This window comes from Denticeps clupeoides, chromosome 15, assembly GCF_900700375.1.
Source record: "Denticeps clupeoides chromosome 15, fDenClu1.1, whole genome shotgun sequence".
Classification (NCBI taxonomy): domain Eukaryota; kingdom Metazoa; phylum Chordata; class Actinopteri; order Clupeiformes; family Denticipitidae; genus Denticeps; species Denticeps clupeoides.
The window spans coordinates 906288-926404 of NC_041721.1; the positions used below are offsets into that span (position 1 = coordinate 906288).

Below are 20117 nucleotides of genomic sequence, written 5' to 3' on the forward strand. Positions count from 1 at the left end.
GTGTTGTAGTATCAGTAGCAAGTCCTGTAAGATGTAAGACTGTGAGCTGAAAGATATTGTAGATCCTTCAGCACCATATATGGATGTATGCAGATATTTCAGTGGCTAGCATAATAAATTAAAACATACAAATTTATATAGTTGTTTTTTTCTTAAAGCAAGGTATCATAAAAAAAATGAAACCAGAACATCACCAAAAAACCCCAAAGTGACCACGACCAATAAAAGCAAACCATTGTCTCATGACTTACATGGTGACCAGTTTATTTTACACATATGCATGTCACTGCAGCACAAGTGTAACAGACTATTCATATTTCCATCGTTCATTTCCGCTACATCTCATATTTACATCTGGTAAATTTATATATATATATATTTATATTTATATGTTTTACCTTTTTGTACAATGTACATTGTTTAAAATAGAGTAGCAAAGGTAGCAAAGGACTACGGATCATCATGCATATATTCTTTTTTAGTGTCTGGACCCGGTAGGCAGTGATCTTCACAGGAGATCCTTGACTGTTGGGGGGGGGGTGTTCAGGCAGTCCAGGCATTCGAAACGACGCACACAACAGCAGACACTTATTGTACTACACGTCAAATCAAATATTCCAAAATAAAACTATTATTAATGGAAACCTGCAGCCACGTTACATGGACATTTTCTCTTTGGTAAAATAATAAAAAAGAATCATTTAAGCCAGACCCTCTACAGTCGACATCAACTTCCTGTTTTCCTGTAAAAACCCTATTTTTTTGGCCCCATGTTCATATTTGTTTTACGGCCTTTGTTGCAGCCATAGAATCTATATCTGTGAATGCATATCTCCGACAACTCAAAACACGTCTAAAATATGGTATATAGCGTAAGAAAATAAATTCATGATGGTGACCAAAACGGCATTTTTTTCACAGTTTTCTACCTGATGCATATCGAACCCGTTTCCTCTTCCCTAAACACTACGATCCATCACAGCCCAGCTTGTCAACTCGAACGAAACTCGTGTTGAATTTCGCAGAAACACCGTAACGTCAGGATGGGAGGACAGTGGGACTGAAGGATCTGCCTTGTCCTGTTTGTCTGTTACAGACTCATGCTGGCAGTACTACAGATAAAATATAACAATAACTATTAAAAAAATTCTACCAACCGACCAGGCAAAGTTGGACGTGGAGACGAAACGTACAAACAGACGAAAACACGGAGGAAAGGGAAAGCGCGAGCATCGCATGCAGCTCTGTAACAAGGTTCAAATCTTGGGTGCCATAACAATCGGAAGCGGCAGGCCAGGAGGAACGAAGCGTCCACGTCCCATCTGGGATTCTGTCTTCGTGACAGAACCAGTTCAAGGTGTGAAGGAGGTTTTGGCCATTTTCAGTAGGGCAACGCTGTGCTACAAAACACCATTTACAGTAAGAGCTCCTCCCGTCACCATGGAAACCTCAACATGTTGGTAAGGGGGGGCTTGCTAAAAAAGTCGAAAACTAAATGGGAGAAATTAATTTTCCCTAAATTTTCGAGCTCTTAATGAATCATTTGTCTGCAGGCTCCATATAATTGAAATGCCGAGGATTTGGTCACAGTAAAAATTTGGTCTTGGCTCGTTGCGTTCGGGTTAAGCGATGGTGAGGGTATTGCTCATTTTACTTCCCCAACACATAGTTTCTGAGTAGCAGACAGGCAGACGTCACACCGAAGTCGTTAAGAAATGAAAAGGGGGGCGGGACTCCTGTTAGTGGGCGGAGCCAGTGAAGCAGAGTTCTGTTCAAATCGGCTGTTTAAAAGTAGTCCAGGTTTAGAAAGATAAAGCGAAAGATCATCAGCCCTCAGGAATGACGGCGGTGGTCCGAGGAACCCTGGAATGCTACTGTGCTGTGGTGGGGGGGCGGAGCCTGTTCAGGGGTAATGCTACAGTTACTGTGGCTGGGGGGAGGAGCTTGCATCACACGACGGAGCCTTTGGACGAGGACAGGTGGATGGAGTGGATGCGGGTGGCCAGCGTCTTCTCCAGGTCACGCAGGACATCGTAGGTGGGGCTGGAGGTCGGGCTCTCGGCCGGAACCTCGAACAGCAGCTGCTTAAAGGCCTCCAGCTCGATCAGGACCACCATGTTCTTCAAGAAGTAGCCCTCGATGAAGGCTGCTAGCTCATTAGCAGCAAGGAACTGAGGACAAAGCAGACTTCCTGTCAGTGAAAATTATTAATTTATTACTACATTATCACTGGAGTACATCTTCTCCAAAATGGTCAATTTGCAGGGTCATAAGTAAGGGTCACATCAAATTTCAGAATTGAATCCACAGCAGATGAAACAGATGAAAGTATTCAGTGCAAAATTCAAGCACATTTTAAAATATTCTACATTTCTGTAATCAACGTAAAATCAAAAATGATTTAGCTCAATCTTTAATGAATATTCGATATATGAACGCTTACCATATATTAAGTTTATGAGACGTATCAGTAAGTATTTAACACCATCAGAGGAGGTTTCATGTTATGGCTGACCTTGGCGTGCTTGTAAATGTCCACACACGTCTCGGTGGTGATGTTCTTGGAACAGATGATCTCACAGTGTCGTTGGAGAGCCTCGAGTTGGAAGAACTTGGCAGCAGACAGGAGCTTTGGCGCCGCAAAGACGAGCATTAAGGCACGTTAAACAGGGGCCAAGAGGAGGAAATTCAAACTGAAGCTGATAACACACGCATGCACAAAGCTGTCCCCCAGCCACGCCCTTTATTACATTCATCATGTTGGAATAGGGTGTGACTGACAGGCATTCACATCTTTGTGAGGACCACGGTAACACACATATTTCAATACATGCAAATAAGGCCTAATGGGGACATCCGGTCCTCACTCTGTTCTCTTGAACCATGAAGTGAAAACGAGTCCCCTGGGTGTGAGAATGGCAACTCACCTCCATTATCTCCGTGTTCCTGATGTGGAGAGACTCGGCGCCCCCACAATACAGATACTGCATCACCAGCTGCGGCACACACACACACACACACACACACACACATCAGACGCATAATGCACACAGGCATCCGGGGGACACGTAACCAGCGGGAAAGCTCAGACTGTGATCATTAATCATAAAACGTGGCAAGAATTTTAACCAGCGCCGCCTTCCGGTGAAGGTTAACAGTTGAGGGAATTCTTCACCGTACAGGTCTACAACAGAACTCTTCCGATCGAGCAACTCGTCAATCAAATTGGCAATATTTCATTCGACTCCATCTGCCTGAACATATTAAATAGTAATTATTAACACTGCGGGTCATGACCAACGCGGTTTAAACGTGGTTACGACTTGGAATCTGGGGTGCTGGATGTTTCCGCCATGTCCACCCTGTGTGTACCTGGAAAATGGCGTATTTCACGTGGCTGATCTCGATGCAGGTGTTCTCAGCGGGCGGCCGGTTGGAGAGCAGGGACTTGAATCTGAGCGGGAGGAGAAAGAGAGGCCGTGAGTGTAGCCGGCAGTGGCGGAGACCAGCCAGTAGAGGTCGCTGCTGCGTGGGGACGGCAGTGGTGCTCACCGCGCCGACGCCGTGTACAGCAGCACTTTGTGGGCGTAGAATGGCTTCCCCTCCACCAGGAACGTCACGTCAGACATCTCTTTATTGTTCAGGAAGTGCGGGTCTGAGAGACACATATTCTGCACGTTTAATAAGTCTTGTACACATTATACACAAATTAGCCTCAATAATAATTATATCATTTTTCAAATGATGATGCTGTCTGTTAACATTGAATATTAAATATGAACTGAGCTAAATTATGGAAGTACGTCATGAACATGAACATATACCTTTTGGTTATTTTGCATACTGTTCAAAAGTGTGGAGATAAAGAGTAAAAGACCAACCCAGACGTGAGGACTGCTTCCTCTTGACCTCGGTGAGCTTGGGGATGGGGAAGGGCCCGTAGCACTTGGTGAAGATGACCGACATCTGCTGGCTGACCACCTCATTCTGCGGGGTGAGAGGTCAGAGCTGAGGTCCAGCATTCTTTTCAACCCAGGACGCTCAAGTGCCCTGAATTAATCTAAAATGAATCTAGAGTTGTCATTAAAACCTGGACACACGCCGATCAGCGAGGAAAATGTCACCCCTGAGGACAAACATCACCTTCTCAGTGCTGAACCCATTTCCTTCAGACACCAAGTAGGCCAGAGGGCATTTTTGCCCAGGTAGACAATGAAATGTCAGTCAAATGTCAAAATGGAAAACAGCACTCTTGTGGTCCCTGCTAAAAAAAAAGAATCACCCGACTCATCTTTAACTCTGGTCACGTGAAGACTGGACGTCCTCCCCGAATGAAGAAGTAGGGTGTGCGAGAGCTGTCAATCATGCCTACAGGCTCCTCCCCTTTTCACACGATGAATAAGGAAACATATTATCATTTATTCAGCCCTAGATTTGCTGAGGCTCCTTCCGATGGCAGCTATTCATCTTCCAAGGCAGCGGTGGCCCAGCGGTTAAGGAAGGTTGCAGGTCCGAATCCCGATCCGCCAAGGTGCCACTGAGGTCCCGTCCCCACACACTTCCCCCCGGGCGCCTGTCATGGTGCCCACTGCTCACCAAGGGTTAAATACAGTGGACACGTTTCACCGTGTCACCGTGTGCTGTGCTGCAGTGTTTCACCATGACCGTCACTTCACTTTCTGATCTGAAGCGGATGAATGCGGAACTGACCCCGTTGACAGATACTAATTATTACTAGAAATAGGAGAGGAGGGGACGACTCCTTCACCGCCCGTCCTGCAACAGCTCAAGGTTACGAGGTCTTAATGAACCAGACCTTGCAGGTTCGGAGGATGTCGAACAGCAGCGGCAGGCCGTGGCTGATGAGCTCCTCGGTGTACTCGTCCTCCTCGATGCAGCTGAAGTCCTTCAGAAGGCCCTGCAGCAGCGGCCTGCGGTTCTGCCGGAAGCAGGTCCGCAGGGTCTCCAGCCAGGTGTGCAGCGTCCAGGGGACACCTGTCAGAGGGCGGACACACACACACACACACACAATGTAGGATTAGTGACTAGTGTCCAGTGTGAAAGAAATATAGTCTTTTCTCAGAATTCAGTCGGATTTTCCATCTCTTTTTGACATTTACGAACATTCTTTGTGGCACTCAGGTATTAAAATGACATGTAATATAAAGTCTGAAGGCCTCGTACTGGTTTTTCCGTGGCACTTGTCTGTCTTTTCTGAGTATTCTCCCTCTTTAACATCTTCAGGATATTTTTATCTCATTTTGACATATAACAGTTGCTGTTGGGTTTGAATTCTGGGGGAACCTGGACTTTCATGCCTATTTTCTGGGGTTTTACTGCAGCAAGTAGCATTTCATAAAGGCAAAATAACAACATATGAATTTTATGTGTCAGGGCCCAGAACAGAAAAAACATTTTTGAATATAATTCACTACTTAAGACAAACCGAATGTGTTCAGGGTTCCACATCGTGGTGTCACCTACCCAGGCTCCGGATGTCGATGGTGATGTCCACGTGTCCGTGTTCGGCACTGTGGTACATGGCTTCTCGAAGGGCGCGCAGCTTGACCTTCCCCGTCCGCAGCGTCCCCCCTTCCCGCTTCTCTCCGGGCTCTGAGCCTTCAGCCAGGATCTCCTCCAGCGACAGGACGTCACCCTTCTCCTTCTCCACCTGCGACAGAAGCTTCCGGAAAACGTTTCTGGAGGAGCAGAAAAGACAAACATCATCTCCAACCGAAACCAGAATGATAACTTGGTGAACAATGCAGCTAAATACAGCCACACACAACATGATAATCATGAAAAGCTGCAATTGCATTTTTTCCTCATCTCGCACAACCAGTGATGAAATATTCCCAATCGCCATCTATCATTAATGTAAAACATTGATCAATGGCCCTCATTATCAAAAGCTAATACAAGAAGTCCATGAAAATTATGATAATCGTTCAATTTACAAAGTTAGTAGAGCATCATGCATCTGCACCTTGTTAAAAAAATATGCCAAACGGATTCTGACGAATTCTTATGTTGGCAAATGACAAATGCATCATAAAAAAAATGCATAAATGGAAAAAAAAAAACATTGTAAGATCGGTGACACCAGCAAGGTTTATAAGGCTTTCTAACTACGGTAAACCAGTCTGGAACCTGCATGAACCCACATCCAGTTTTGAAGTAGCTTATGTGGCGCTGGCTGCTGATGGAAACTGAAGGCCTATTAGACTTTATTGGCCAGAGATGCATCAGGATGGTGCCAGCGATGAAGCATGTGATGTGAGTAGCGACGAGTAACACACACTGGTTACACACTGGGGACTCTGAATGTGTGTAGATAAAACATTTCATATTTCATTTTTCTAATTTCTGTTCCTGATTCAAGCATGAAAAAGACATCAACCGCAATCAACACGTGCCCATGATGTGTGCAGACCTTCATATGTGCATTTGTCTTACCTGTGCCCATGTGCTGCAGCAAGGCTATAGGAGTTCATTTCTCCCAGAGGGGTGGAGGTGATGCCGTTGCGGTGCATGGTGCCGATCAGGGGGTCAGCGCCTCTCTCCAACAACAGGCTGACCAGCTCGAAGTTCCCTGTGGAACATCCCTTGTAAGTAAAGCTGAAGGCGATGCAGGCTGAATGAATCTCAGAATGAATCTGTGTTCTACCACCAGCCAGGACCTTCTAGGTATGAACAAAATGCTGAGCAAACCTTTCAAGTTCCAGGATCAAATCCGACACCATATAATTATTGTGCACCGGGTCTAAATCCCTGGCGGAACATTAGCACCGATCGCTTTTCCCGGAAGCTCGGCCGAGTTAAACAGCACTTGGCTCGACCCAATAATGAGGTTCCCTGAGGAGGACTTCAGCCAAAACTTTACTCTCCCTACACTGAATGCCAAGTGGACCTGTGTTGGGGTCTGGCCGTGTCTAGCAGTGCTGGTCTACACCAGTAGAATAGACCTGCAGTGCTGCTCTTTTTCATTTTTTTCATATGCAGGCTGTCAATTGTCATATCAAGTGGAAGGTGACGCACCAGATGTGTTAAAGCGTAACTTAGACCATGGTCTCGGGAAAATATTACATACTCAATATTCATCCTCAATATTTGAAGTCATTTATTTTCAACTGACATAAAACAAAATAATTGCATAATTTATCATAGCCAATTGCTCACGGAAGTAGAACTGACAGTCGTTTTATATTAAAACTAGCAGGGCCACCGAAAGCACTCGCCAACAAACTTTATCAGACTATCTATCAGACTCCGCCCTCCACTAAGAGACTCAGCTTCTGATTGGCTCAGATCCTGAATGTCTCATCTAATCATTAGCGCCTTTTATGACTCAGAAATGGTCAAATTGTCCGATATGGGCCATGTGGACACCCTGGTCAATGTTCAGATAAAAGCTCACGTGAGCTTCTGAATGGTCCTGATGTGAAGATTATCGAAATAAATTTGCTTCACATTCCGTAACTGCTGCTCCCGTCATTTGAATAAATTACGATACGGATTGATTGTCCCGAAACAATTACTGTGGGTAACGCTGCTGGCGGCGAGCTGCATATAAAGAGCGTTTTAAAAACTACATTCATTACTGAACACTCACTTAACAGTTTTTAATTACGGAACATTTTTAATGACTTGATGAGACCCTGCGGAGAGATTAGAGTCCCAGGGCGTGGCCTCACCTGCAGCAGACGCCAGCTGCAGCGGCGTCTCGGCGTAGTTCTCCACGCCCTCCTGCAGCGCCCCCTCCACGTTGGCACGGGCGTCCAGCAGCAGCTGAGGCGGGGTGGACGTGAACAGAAGATGCCTTACAATCCGAGGTAGCGGGGCGTGAGAGCCCAGCCTACGGCCTAACTGTCCCTCCGAACATCGCGACATTCCCCAGAATTCTTCCGTACTTCAGTCGTACGAGATCGTGAGGGCGCCGGCGCCTGCTCGGTTCAGCCATGCCTCAAGCACAAACTCATCTCTGACCAGGATGTGGAGGATGAGTAATGGTGGATGCAACGATGGGAAATGGATGAGTGACCCGCATAGGCATAACGGTTGAGCTTTAATCTGATATGAAAGATATGCCTTTTATATGGAAAAAATTCAAAACAAAAAAACATGGCGTCTCCCTCATTATTCCCAATAACCAAAGTGCTGACAAGAAGAAATCTGGGGGATAAACGGGTTCTAATGTGGTTAAGCGACCTGACTAAACCATGTGAGATTATCTTAGACTTGTTGGGGGAACCAAAATATCCAAAGTGAGTCCAGTACAAGTGAAACTGCAGCAGGAGGCATTAAATACGGTCACATAAACCACGTGATCTGGGTTCTGGATAATAAATGTGCAAAAAAAAAAAGAGGAGATAGTGATAATCCAGCAGCACAGTCATGTTCATTTGCTCCACTGAATGGCAAACTGCTGAAATTGGAAATTTCAGGTCGCTGATGGGTTGGCATTTGGTTTCGGAGGCCGGTCTTCTGTCACTACCCAGCCTGCTGTTCGGGATAGTAGATGTGTATGGTGTTGACTGAACATTGGTGTCTTTGGAGCTTTTCACCCACCTATTTCATCCACCCAGCATCTGGTAAACTACTGGTAAACTAGGGCTAGTAGTAGCCTAGTGGGTAACACACTTGCCTATGAACCAGAAGACTACGGAGTCACAGGTTCAAATCCTACTTACTACCATTGTGTCCCTGAGAGGGACACTTAACCCTGAGTGTCTCCAGGGGGGGACTGTCCCTGTAACTACTGATTGTAAGTCGCTCTGGATAAGGGCGTCTGGTAAATGCTGTAAATGTAAATGTAAGACGTTTCACGTTTCACCATCTGATCGGTACTGCAGCCAGTTAATAAAGTGATTCCGTCTGAATCTGTCCTGAAAGAGCGTCTCTGATTACTGAGGACGCGGCTGTCAGTTATTCGACACTGATGATAAAAGACAGGGCTGGACTGAATGCATTCGGTCCAGCCACACCGGCTGCCACAACTCTATACACACGCCATTATTATTATGCTGGGCCATAATAATAATCAAGGACATTGTAAAAAGGTGAAGGCATCAAGTCAGACAGCGTCACTACCTGCACGACAGGGATGTGTCCGTGTAACACGGCGAAAGTGAGTGAAGTCCCCTGTCTGGTTTCGGGGTAAACTGAGGGGTGCTTGTGTACTGTGCTGGGCACCTAGGAAGTCATAGGTGAAGTTCAGGGAGAGAAATATTAAGCCATTAATGAGGCATTCGTGATCTCAGCATTGTGGGAGGAGTAGAGAGAAAGGAAAGCAAAATGGAGGAAGCCAAGAGTGAGCGGAGGGGGAAAAAAAAAGGTTGAAAAGTCAAAATCCTCCCACATATTCACACCACCACCTCCACCACGCAGAGAAGCAGCTCACAGAAAGAAACCCATTGGCCCCCGACTCCACATTCCACATGACCACCCCTCCCTCAGCGTTCCATACACAGCAGCGGTTCTCCACCCAGCCTGGCTGCCAGAAGGTGGTCCTGAGGACTGGGTGAAGAAGCACTGGAACACACAGACAGACAGACAAGACGAGGGACAATACACACACAGGCAGGAAGCAGTGGGTGACAAGGGATCGTCACCTAATCCGCCATACGGATCTTATATAAAAACAGAACTATAGAAAACACAGTTATCAGTGTGCAGCATTCGCAACATTCCATACTTTATACCCGTTCCATTCATCTGGTGCTCTTACCCAGAGTTCCCCTCTCTGCAGCCATGACAAGTCTATCTAATACAGAGACCACAGTTCTGGGGTCACATCCATGAAGCATTTCACTATTAAACTATTAAAAGACTATTAAAAATTCATTAAATGTAAATTCTTGGTAAAATATGATAGAGGGTTGCTGAGTTTCTGGGGTCTAACGTGGCTCATGCTTCATAGATCAGGACCCGATGGTGCATCTCCATAAATCTGGAGCTACAGTTGCACTTTTACCCCATAAAAGCCAAAAGTGCAAGTGTTCTTGTACATAAAACCGGATTTGAGCGTCCCTGGGAGCACCAGAGGATCAGGACATAAAGATGGCACACCCTACACATAACCACGCCCACACCCGCCCGCCCACTGACCTCGCTGTTGATGTCGGCGCCGGCGTCCAGCAGCATCTGTACCATGGCCTCGTCACCGCGCACGCATGCATACATGAGAGGGGTCATGCCCTGCAGACGCACACACACCACCCGTTGCACCGAGGTGTCACTAAAGCAGGTCGCTGGGTCCAGGGCACCTGCTGTGTGACCTTGGGTGTGACTCCAGGAAGATCAGGTCAGAACTAGTCAAACAACATGCCCTCCTGACACGCCCCTAGCACTGCTGGCCAATTAACACCCAAATTGGTGTAAATACAAGACTAATTTAATGAATCTCCAAGGTTGGTTACATCTACTGGTATTGTTTTAACTGCGATGACCCAATCAGTGAGATGACATCACTTTTTAGATATTTCTCAAGAAAAAAAGTGTTATATTTGTGCCAATATTGTACATTTATTACAATAAAATGGAACCTATAAATAAATATTTTACATAAATATAACACATTAAGCTGTCTGTTTAACATATCTTTCCTGAAAAGGTATATAAACACGAACGTAATGCATTTTATATTATTATATAATAATAATTATTATTAAATTATTACATAATGCGCATTATTAAGCTTTTTATGTCACATGATGTTTGCAAGATATCCCTCAGTGGAGCATGATTAAAAAATAAAATAATAATAATAATCTTTCCTCTGTGTAAATAAATGATGACTTTGTTGATTTCTGTTTACATGTAATGATTCCATCACAATGTAAACTTTTTGGCTCAGACGTGATACATGCGCGATGTTCTGAGTATGTTCATGGTGGTATGTTCATGAGAATGCCTCCCTGCTGTACTACAGAGTCGGGGTGGGACGTTTAAATGCCCTCGGCATTGGTCCAGAAGGCCTGGCTGTGATGGAACAATAGACCTTCTCATCGTACCCCTGGCTGCAACGCACCTTCATTAATTCCTGCCAGTCAGCATAATGCAGCCACTCACCGCCACCTTGTCTGCTGCTTGTCACGAGGAATTTATCTCAGCTTCTCCGCAAGCATTAGCTCGGGCTCAGACACCCCTGAGCGCTTTTCAGCTGCTTCACCAGCCTATAAATATTCAGATCGTTCAGCTTTGGGGCGAAGAAACGGTGACAAAAGAGACTTCGTTTGTGCTGACTCTCAGGAAGCGCTTCGAATCCGGACGGGAGTTTAAAAAAAAAAAACGAAACCAGCGACGACAAAGAGCTTTGGAAGGAAAATCTTTAATTAGGTGTGGGTACGAGCTACAGCCTCCTGGTTCTAGTGTTCTAGTTTGGCTTAATCTCTGGGGATCGGTGCAAAAAGGCCACAAAGGACCTTTAACATGAAATTGTACATGCACTATAAGAGAAATGAGCTCTTCACGCCCGAGAATTTAGGGTTTACACACCACAACCTCTCTCTGCATGCCAGGCTGCATCAAAATCTCTGCTAAATTACCAGATGCAAATGTGACATTCGGCTAAATTTGCAGCTCCCCAAAAAACTTTGGGGAATTCTGGGAAGAGGGTGTTTTTTCATACAAAATGAAGCAGAAAAATGTGCATAACCTGTGTAAAGGAGTTAACAGTTTACTGTACTGTGGAGTTTATTATAAACTAATTTATTATCAACAATTCAGTTATGTTAAGTATTCTATATGTTGAAATTCTCATTTTTTGCAAGTCAGCAATATGTATTAATGACAAGCATAAGCTAACCTGATGTGAATGTGACCTTGTTTTTAACAGCGATAAAGTGTTATGGGCGGAGTCATGCTAAACAGTCAACTGATATTTATGCCCCGCCCCCAAAATTGTGGACACCAACGGTGATGAAACAGGTAAATTTTCCATGACTTGGTTTCTATTTGAACTGATTCCTGCTTGTTAATGCGTGTGGCGATATCGGTGCATTTTTCAGCGGTTAGGCGCATATGTAGAGTTATGTTTATGGAGAGAATATTTGTGCGTAAATGCAAGTTCTGCACACACGTTTCTTCTCTATGTTTACTCATGCAACTGAAACCATCTGGTCCAACTTATTTAGTGTGTGTGTGTGTGTGTGTGTGTGTGTGTCTCAGACCTGCTCACTCATGCTGTTGATACCATCCGGCCCGAGCAGGTTGACCGCCTGCTTGACCAGGTCCGTCCTGCCGCAGTTGAGCATCCTGAAGCCCAGGTCCTGCAGGAACTTGGCCTCGGTGGAGGCGGCGTCCAGCTTCCTGGAGGCGCAGAAACAGTCGTCAGCTCTGGGCGGGAGAGAGAAGGAGAAGGACGTCATTCGTCTCCATTCAGACCACCGAGGTCCAAAATGCTGGATTTAATACAGCTGAGGACACGGCCTTCAGTCTCGGAGCGCCAAATGGAACATCACAAGCAGTTGATCTATTTTACTGTAAATACAGCCGGACATGAAGTCAGGGAAGGATCCTCGACGGCTGCCCCACCATCGAATCCTGAAAGTGACGTGATTGTCATTGTGAAACACTGCAGCGCAGCACACTGTGACACGGTGAAACGTGTCCTCTGTATTTAACTGTCACCCTTGGTGAGCAGTGGGCACCATGACAGGCGCCCGGGGAGCAGCGTGCGGGGACGGGACCAAGATCAACGGGACCTCGATTAAGAGTCCACTTCCTTACCCGCTAGGCCACCACTGCCCCACATACCCCAACCTAATAGCACCTCTGATAAGGGTCCTTCCAATTCTGGGGACAGGGACGTTTATTCAGCACAAGTCCACAATCTGTTGTCCAGATGCAAGGAAGGAGTCATGTAGACTTGGAAGAAACAGTTCTATCACAGAAGCATCCTTAACATTGAGGAAAACCCTCAGAATAATGGTTCCACACCCCCCAGCAGCAAATCCAGAGCAGCTCTACTGAATAAATCCTTTCAAAAAGCCGGACATTCTTCTTTCTGAAGTTGGTATGAAACAGGAAGTGTGCAGAGGGCTCTGTGCAGAGGGATTTATGGAAAGAGGGATGTGGATGAAGTGATGATGGAGAATGGAGGACCGCATCATTTCTCTTTATGAGTTTTTTGCGGGTTTTTATTGTACGTACGGAGGAATAATTGTGTAATGACTGATGAGATGTTGAACATTTGAGCCGAGGGGACGATGACATCCTGCACGGTGGCGTGTGAACGACACTGTTCGGTTTGTCAGGTGGCTGCCTGGTGAGTGTGTGTGTGTATGTGTGTGTGTGTACAGTGCTGCGTTTGTTTGTGTTTTCTCATGCTTTTTCACGTGTAAGTGTTGTTTGCCGGCTGCCTTCTGCTCTGTTAGTAAAACTGACTCATTTCTTTATTGTGTTTCATGTGGGCGTCACGTTTTTTACCAAAGTGAAAATATCCAATTACACCTCTTACTGTGTATCACGGTCAACAATTGAGGACGCGCGTGTGTGTGTGTCCATGTTAGTGTGTATAATGTATATCAGTGTGAATGTGTAGTATTATATGAACTGTGTGTGTGTGTGTGTGTGTGTGTGTGTGTATAATGCATATCAGTGTGAATGTGTAGTATTATATGAACTGTGTGTGTGTGTGTATAATGCATATCAGTGTGAATGTGTAGTATTATATGAACTGTGTGTGTGTGTGTATAATGCATATCAGTGTGAATGTGTAGTATTATATGAACTGTGTGTGTGTGTATATAATGCATATCAGTGTGAATGTGTAGTATTATATGAACAGTGTGTGTGTGTATAATGCATATCAGTGTGAATGTGTAGTATTATATGAACTGTGTGTGTGTGTGTATAATGCATATCAGTGTGAATGTGTAGTATTATATGAACTGTGTGTGTGTGTGTATAATGCATATCAGTGTGAATGTGTAGTATTATATGAACTGTGTGTGTGTGTGTGTGTGTGTGTGTATAATGCATATCAGTGTGAATGTGTAGTATTATATGAACTGTGTGTGTGTGTATAATGCATATCAGTGTGAATGTGTAGTATTATATGAACTGTGTGTGTGTGTGTGTGTGTGTGTGTATATAATGCATATCAGTGTGAATGTGTAGTATTATATGAACTGTGTGTGTGTGTATAATGCATATCAGTGTGAATGTGTAGTATTATATGAACTGTGTGTGTGTGTGTATAATGCATATCAGTGTGAATGTGTAGTATTATATGAACTGTGTGTGTGTGTGTGTGTGTGTATAATGCATATCAGTGTGAATGTGTAGTATTATATGAACTGTGTGTGTGTGTGTGTGTGTGTGTATAATGCATATCAGTGTGAATGTGTAGTATTATATGAACTGTGTGTGTGTGTATAATGCATATCAGTGTGAATGTGTAGTATTATATGAACTGTGTGTGTGTGTGTATAATGCATATCAGTGTGAATGTGTAGTATTATATGAACTGTGTGTGTGTGTGTGTGTATAATGCATATCAGTGTGAATGTGTAGTATTATATGAACTGTGTGTGTGTGTGTGTGTGTGTGTATAATGCATATCAGTGTGAATGTGTAGTATTATATGAACTGTGTGTGTGTGTGTGTGTGTGTGTATAATGCATATCAGTGTGAATGTGTAGTATTATATGAACTGTGTGTGTGTGTGTGTATAATGAATATCAGTGTGAATGTGTAGTATTATATGAACTGTGTGTGTGTGTGTATAATGCATATCAGTGTGAATGTGTAGTATTATATGAACTGTGTGTGTGTGTGTGTATAATGCATATCAGTGTGAATGTGTAGTATTATATGAACTGTGTGTGTGTGTGTGTGTGTGTGTATAATGCATATCAGTGTGAATGTGTAGTATTATATGAACTGTGTGTGTGTGTGTATAATGCATATCAGTGTGAATGTGTAGTATTATATGAACTGTGTGTGTGTGTGTGTATAATGCATATCAGTGTGAATGTGTAGTATTATATGAACTGTGTGTGTGTGTGTATAATGCATATCAGTGTGAATGTGTAGTATTATATGAACTGTGTGTGTGTGTGTATAATGCATATCAGTGTGAATGTGTAGTATAATATATGAACTGTGTGTGTGTGTGTGAACACTTGGAATTAAGAGAATCTTCGTACTTCAGCTGCCGTGGCTCACAGTCGACCCCGGGCAGCAGCAGTCTGGCCGCCTGCCGGACGTCATCACTGTCCACCGAGAAGCTCCTCCGGTGCTCGGTGTGGGCGACAGCCACCCGGATCCACTCCATGAGTGGCGGCAGCACCAGGAAGGGCCTGCAGGGGGAGACAAAGAGAAGCCCAGCGCCATCAGGACCAGTGCAGAAGTAACCAGGAAGAACGAAGATGTGGCTGCTTATCAAGGAACTAACTAGGATGGTAGGAGGATGGCAGGAGGTTCAAACCGGGCTCAGTGGTGGCTTAGTGGTGGCTTAGTGGTGGCTGTGGTCAAACCGCCAAGGTACTGAGGTCCCCTTGATCAAAGCACTGACCCACACGCTGCTCGCCAGGCACTTACATTTACATTTACATTTAAGGCATTTATCAGACGCCCTTATCCAGAGCGACTTACAACCAGTAGTTACAGGGGACAGTCCCCCTGGAGCAACTTAGGGTTAAGTGTCTTGCTCAGGGACACAATGGTAGTAAGCGGGATTTGAACCCGGGTCTTCTGGTTCATAGGCGAGTGTGTTACCCGCTAGGCTACTACCACCCACACTTTTCACTGTGATTGAAAGTCTTTAAAAGTGAAGTGATTGTCCTGATTTGAAGTGACGTGATTGTCATTGTGAAACACTGCAGCACAGCACATGGTGACACAGTGAAACGTGTCCTCTGTATTTAACCCATCACCCTCGGTGAGCAGTGGGCACCATGACAGCGTGTGGGGACGGTACCTTCATCAAGGGGACCTCAGTCGCACCTCTGCGGATCGGGATTCGAACCCACAACCTTCAGATTACGTGGCTGTTTCCTTACTGGCTAGGCCACCGCTGCCCCAAGAGGAGTCAGCTCAGCGTCCATCTCTGTTTCACAATATTTCTATTTCTTACCAATGAAATCAAACATGCAGATACTCCTGCCACAAAACGCCTTGATTGTGACGGGAGCTTTTGAGAGAAAAACCATCACTTCATCTTTCACAATAAATCTCGCTTTGCTGCAGCTCCACCACAAAAGATTTAGAAATATGTAAACTACACACAATAAAACATAACCACACAATTTTTTTTAGCATACAGACATCAGAACACAATTCTCACACACCACAATCCAATAATAATGACTTTTATTCATTTTTAAATCGTTCAAATAATCTTTTTGTGTAATATTCGGATCTCTAGATGGGAGGGAATAAAATAAAAGCGAGCGGCTGATCAGAAAGCGGGTCGTGCTACAGGTGGACCAGCAGGGACGAATGGAGTTCCTCGTCAACCTGGGCGTCTCCTAATGGAACTGGCCGTCGCCGTGTTCTTCTTAATTCCCATCGCAGAACAACACGAAGGCCACCACGTCTTTTCGCGTGGATGCTCAGATGACTGTGAGGAGATCTTGCTGGAATTTCATTTAATCAGCAATACAACCTACATGTTCAGGGTGAAGAACTAGAGCTTCATACAGAGACGCAGGAACCTGAGGAGCTTCCATTTGAGGTACGTTTGAGCTGCGTCTGAACATCTTCCTATCTTTAAAACCCACCTATTCTCGCTGCCGTTCACTCATCATTGAACAATCAGGAGTGTTTTTTCTAGGATTTTATAAGCATTTTTTTGGTTTGTTTTTAATTTTTATTTAAAATGAATATATTTGAAATGTATTTCATTTTTATTACTATTGTTTATATTGTCTTCATATCTTTTACTTTATGAGTGTACAGCGCTTCATCCTGTTTTACATCTGCTTAGTAAATAAAGTGGCTCGGATTGGATCTTCTAGCTCAGCCAGTTTCTCGGTTATTGAAGGAGACGCACCGTCCTGGTCTGTGGTGACGACCAAATGGCTGAATAGACCAGGAACAAATGCTGCTGGGTCTTCAGTCAGATCCCACCTCTCATAACAGCTACTAATACCTCTGAGCTCCAGTTACAAGTCTCTGGAATGAGCGAACGGACGTAGATGACGGGTCAGAATTACAAGATCCGCAAGAACAACCACACAGACGTACTCGGTACTAGAGCGTCTAAAAAACCACGAAGAAGCTCATTTGTTTTCAAAATGCCATATTCACTGCACATGGAGTTGGATTTTTGTTTTAAAAATCCAACATATCCTAGGATTTGAATCAAATAGGATTCACAATGCAGAAATGTCCATTTATGTTGGTTATACAGCATCACCTCCAAACTGAATCATCTATTCTTTATGCCTTTATCTCTTTATCTCTGGACAGATGAGGGGTCGGGTCCAAAATGCAACATGCTCTTTCCCAGCAGAAGTAGCCTACTGGTTTAGGAATGACATAATTGATTGTGGCAGATCGGAGGATCGTAAACAGCTGAAATTCTACGTTGTTATCTCCTCACGGGGCTCCAGAAAATGCTCACTTCAGCTCCTCGATCCCGAATGTGTTAAAGTTGGGCCAGGCCATTGTACCATCTCCCCTGCTTCCGTCCCTCCTTGATCTTCCCTTGGTCATCTGAGCGTGAGAGGACTTTTCTGACATTCAAGCATGTTTGACCTCCTCTCTCTCTGGGGCCCTTGCTGAGACTGGACTGACGAGGACGTTTTAGACGTTGACACGCCCACCATTCGCCCTTCTGTTCACACACCGTAGCCACAACAGAGACAGAACGGGTGAGAGAGGACACCCCATTTCATTTTTGGACGTGTACCTCTCCGTGTGCAGCGTGATCTTGGACGGCTCCACGTTGGGGTTCTCCCACTCCATCTGTGGACAGTGCATGAAGTAGCAGAGCGTGTAGAGCGCCTCCGGCTCCCAGTGGACGGTGCCGGCCCGGTTCTGGTGCACCGGGGTGCCATTACTGGGGTTCTGTATGTGCAGCGGCTGCAGGTGGTGCATCGCCCGTGACACCAGGTCACCTGTGGAGGACAAGGGACAAGTCACCCAAAATACCACAATACCACAGTACAGCTGTAAATTTCCACAATCTCCACAACCAAATTTCCTACGATGATGAAACTTGGCAAATAGTGATAAAAAACATCTGTGACAAAAAAAGTGAAAGTGATAAATTGACACATGTGACACCACATCACAGCACACGTCCTCAAGCAGGGCAGTCTTTGAGTTTGTACGGTCTCTGTGGCGTAATCGGTTAGCGCGTTCGGCTGTTAACTGAAAGGTTCGTGGTTCAAGCCCACCCAGGGACGAAAGGTGATTTTAGCGGTTAAGGAAGTGGCCCCGTAACCAGAAGGTTGCCGGTTCGAATCCCGGTCCGCCAAGGTGCCACTGAGCAAAGCACTGTCCCCACACACTGCTCCCCGGGCGCCTGTCATGGTGCCCACTGCTCACTCAGGGTGATGGGTTAAATGCAGAGGACAAATTTCACTGTGTGCACCGTGTGCAGTGCTGCTGTGTATCACACGTGACGATCACTTCACTTCACACGGTGAAACGTGTCCTCTGTATTTAACCATCAGCCTTGGTGAACAGTGGGCAGCCATGACAGGCGCCCGGGGAGCAGTGTGTGGGGACGGTGCTCTGCTCAGTGGCACCTTGGCGGATCATGGGATTCGAACCAGGTAAAGCAAACACATCATCTCCTGAGAGACATGATGCCACCAGCAGGTCACACACGCACACCAGCCGGCGGGGTCAGGGGTAAGGACACTGGTGTCTTACAGCAGGTCCCCAGATGTTGGGGTCGTGATCTGGTGGAGAACCAGCAGGGGTTCATCCGAGCTCCACTTTTCCTTCTCTCCAGACGTTCACCCAACCGGAGCTTAACAGACGTGACAGCGACAAAACCGCCCTCGCCGCTGTCACTCGTCACGAGTTTTCATCGCCACCACTGCATAAACATTCACCGCAGGTAGATCTTTCTCCTTCACGCTTACCGAACAACAGGCGAGAAGAGCGAGAGGTCCACCACCGCCGAGCGTCATGGCAGATGCACCCTTTACTTTGCTAATTGTTCTTTTGGCTGGAGGCGCGGCGGCGTTAATCACAGGAACCCCGGTTCCCCGGTTCCCCGGTTCCCCGGCCGCGCTCTGCAGCAGGTGTAATTACAGCCGTTCCCAGGTTCTCTCTCACGTCCTTCCCTTGATCCCGCTGCAGGAGAAAATTCACCTTTCCATCAAAAAGCACCATCAGGCCGAACAAATAACCACGGGGAAGAAGAAAGGAGGACGTTTTCTTTGAAAGTTCAGTCGGCAGGAGTTCCAGTCGCCAGATTTTTCAAAGCGTTCCTCCCCTAGGGCTTCAAAGGAGACCCCAGGTCAAGAGGCGCACAAGGGACCGGAGAAGTTCTGCTGTCTGATTCGATTAGATCAGGACCTGATAGGACGACTCTCTCAGCTTGCAGCAAAACGCGATCTGCGCGTCGCATTTTAATGCGAAGCTTCAGAAGATCCTGGCACCGTGTGGTCCAGGGGGAGACGTATTAATACACCAGACGTTAACGCCACTGCAAGATTGGACCATTCAGAACAGACATTAATGCAGGTTTATTAAGGCCTCATTACTCAGCCACGCTTCATTAACCGGACCTCGTACTAAACCGCTTAGATCTCGCGAAGAACCTTCCGATGTTCTAAGTTAAGTAAGTGAAGTGATTGTCACTTGTGATACACAGCAGCACAGCACACGGTGACACAGTGAAATGTGTCCTCTGCATTTAACCGTCACCCTGAGTGAGCAGTGGGCAGCCATGACAGGTGCCCGGGGAGCAGTGTGTGGGGACGGTGCTTTGCTCAGTGGCACCTCAGCGGGATTCGAACCGGCAACCGCTTCCTTAGCCGCTAGGCCCCCACTGCAGAACTTATCACACGTCGTATAACCGCTGCACGCAGATACAGCCTTAAGCTAAATAAAGCAGACTGTAATGGCTGGAGGCTGATTTCACAGTGATGGCCGACCATCAATCACCTTTAATCGCCTGCCAGCAGCAGCACGTTTGGACGGACTAA

The 20117-nt window shown here is 45.7% G+C and overlaps 1 protein-coding gene across 7 annotated transcripts in view; it reads right to left on the bottom strand.

Annotated features, from left to right (window-relative positions):
• Positions 1-240: 240 nt before the first annotated feature.
• btbd11a (BTB (POZ) domain containing 11a) overlaps positions 241-20117 on the bottom strand; it is a 92204-nt gene continuing 72327 nt past the window's right edge. For 5 of the 7 annotated variants that reach the window (XM_028955346.1, XM_028955345.1, XM_028955344.1 and 2 more), the window contains 15 exons: positions 17861-18068; positions 15153-15305; positions 12171-12336; positions 10108-10197; positions 9091-9192; positions 7695-7788; positions 6457-6592; positions 5485-5699; positions 4817-4995; positions 3882-3987; positions 3553-3655; positions 3373-3454; positions 2928-2996; positions 2516-2629; positions 241-2171 (listed from right to left, as the gene is read on the bottom strand). In XM_028955346.1, the coding sequence (XP_028811179.1) occupies positions 1950-2171; positions 2516-2629; positions 2928-2996; positions 3373-3454; positions 3553-3655; positions 3882-3987; positions 4817-4995; positions 5485-5699; positions 6457-6592; positions 7695-7788; positions 9091-9192; positions 10108-10197; positions 12171-12336; positions 15153-15305; positions 17861-18068 (2039 nt within the window). In that variant the 3' untranslated portion in view covers positions 241-1949. The remainder of the gene's footprint in view (positions 2172-2515; positions 2630-2927; positions 2997-3372; positions 3455-3552; positions 3656-3881; positions 3988-4816; positions 4996-5484; positions 5700-6456; positions 6593-7694; positions 7789-9090; positions 9193-10107; positions 10198-12170; positions 12337-15152; positions 15306-17860; positions 18069-20117) is intronic. The other 2 variants (XM_028955347.1, XM_028955348.1) reach the window with 2 other exon arrangements.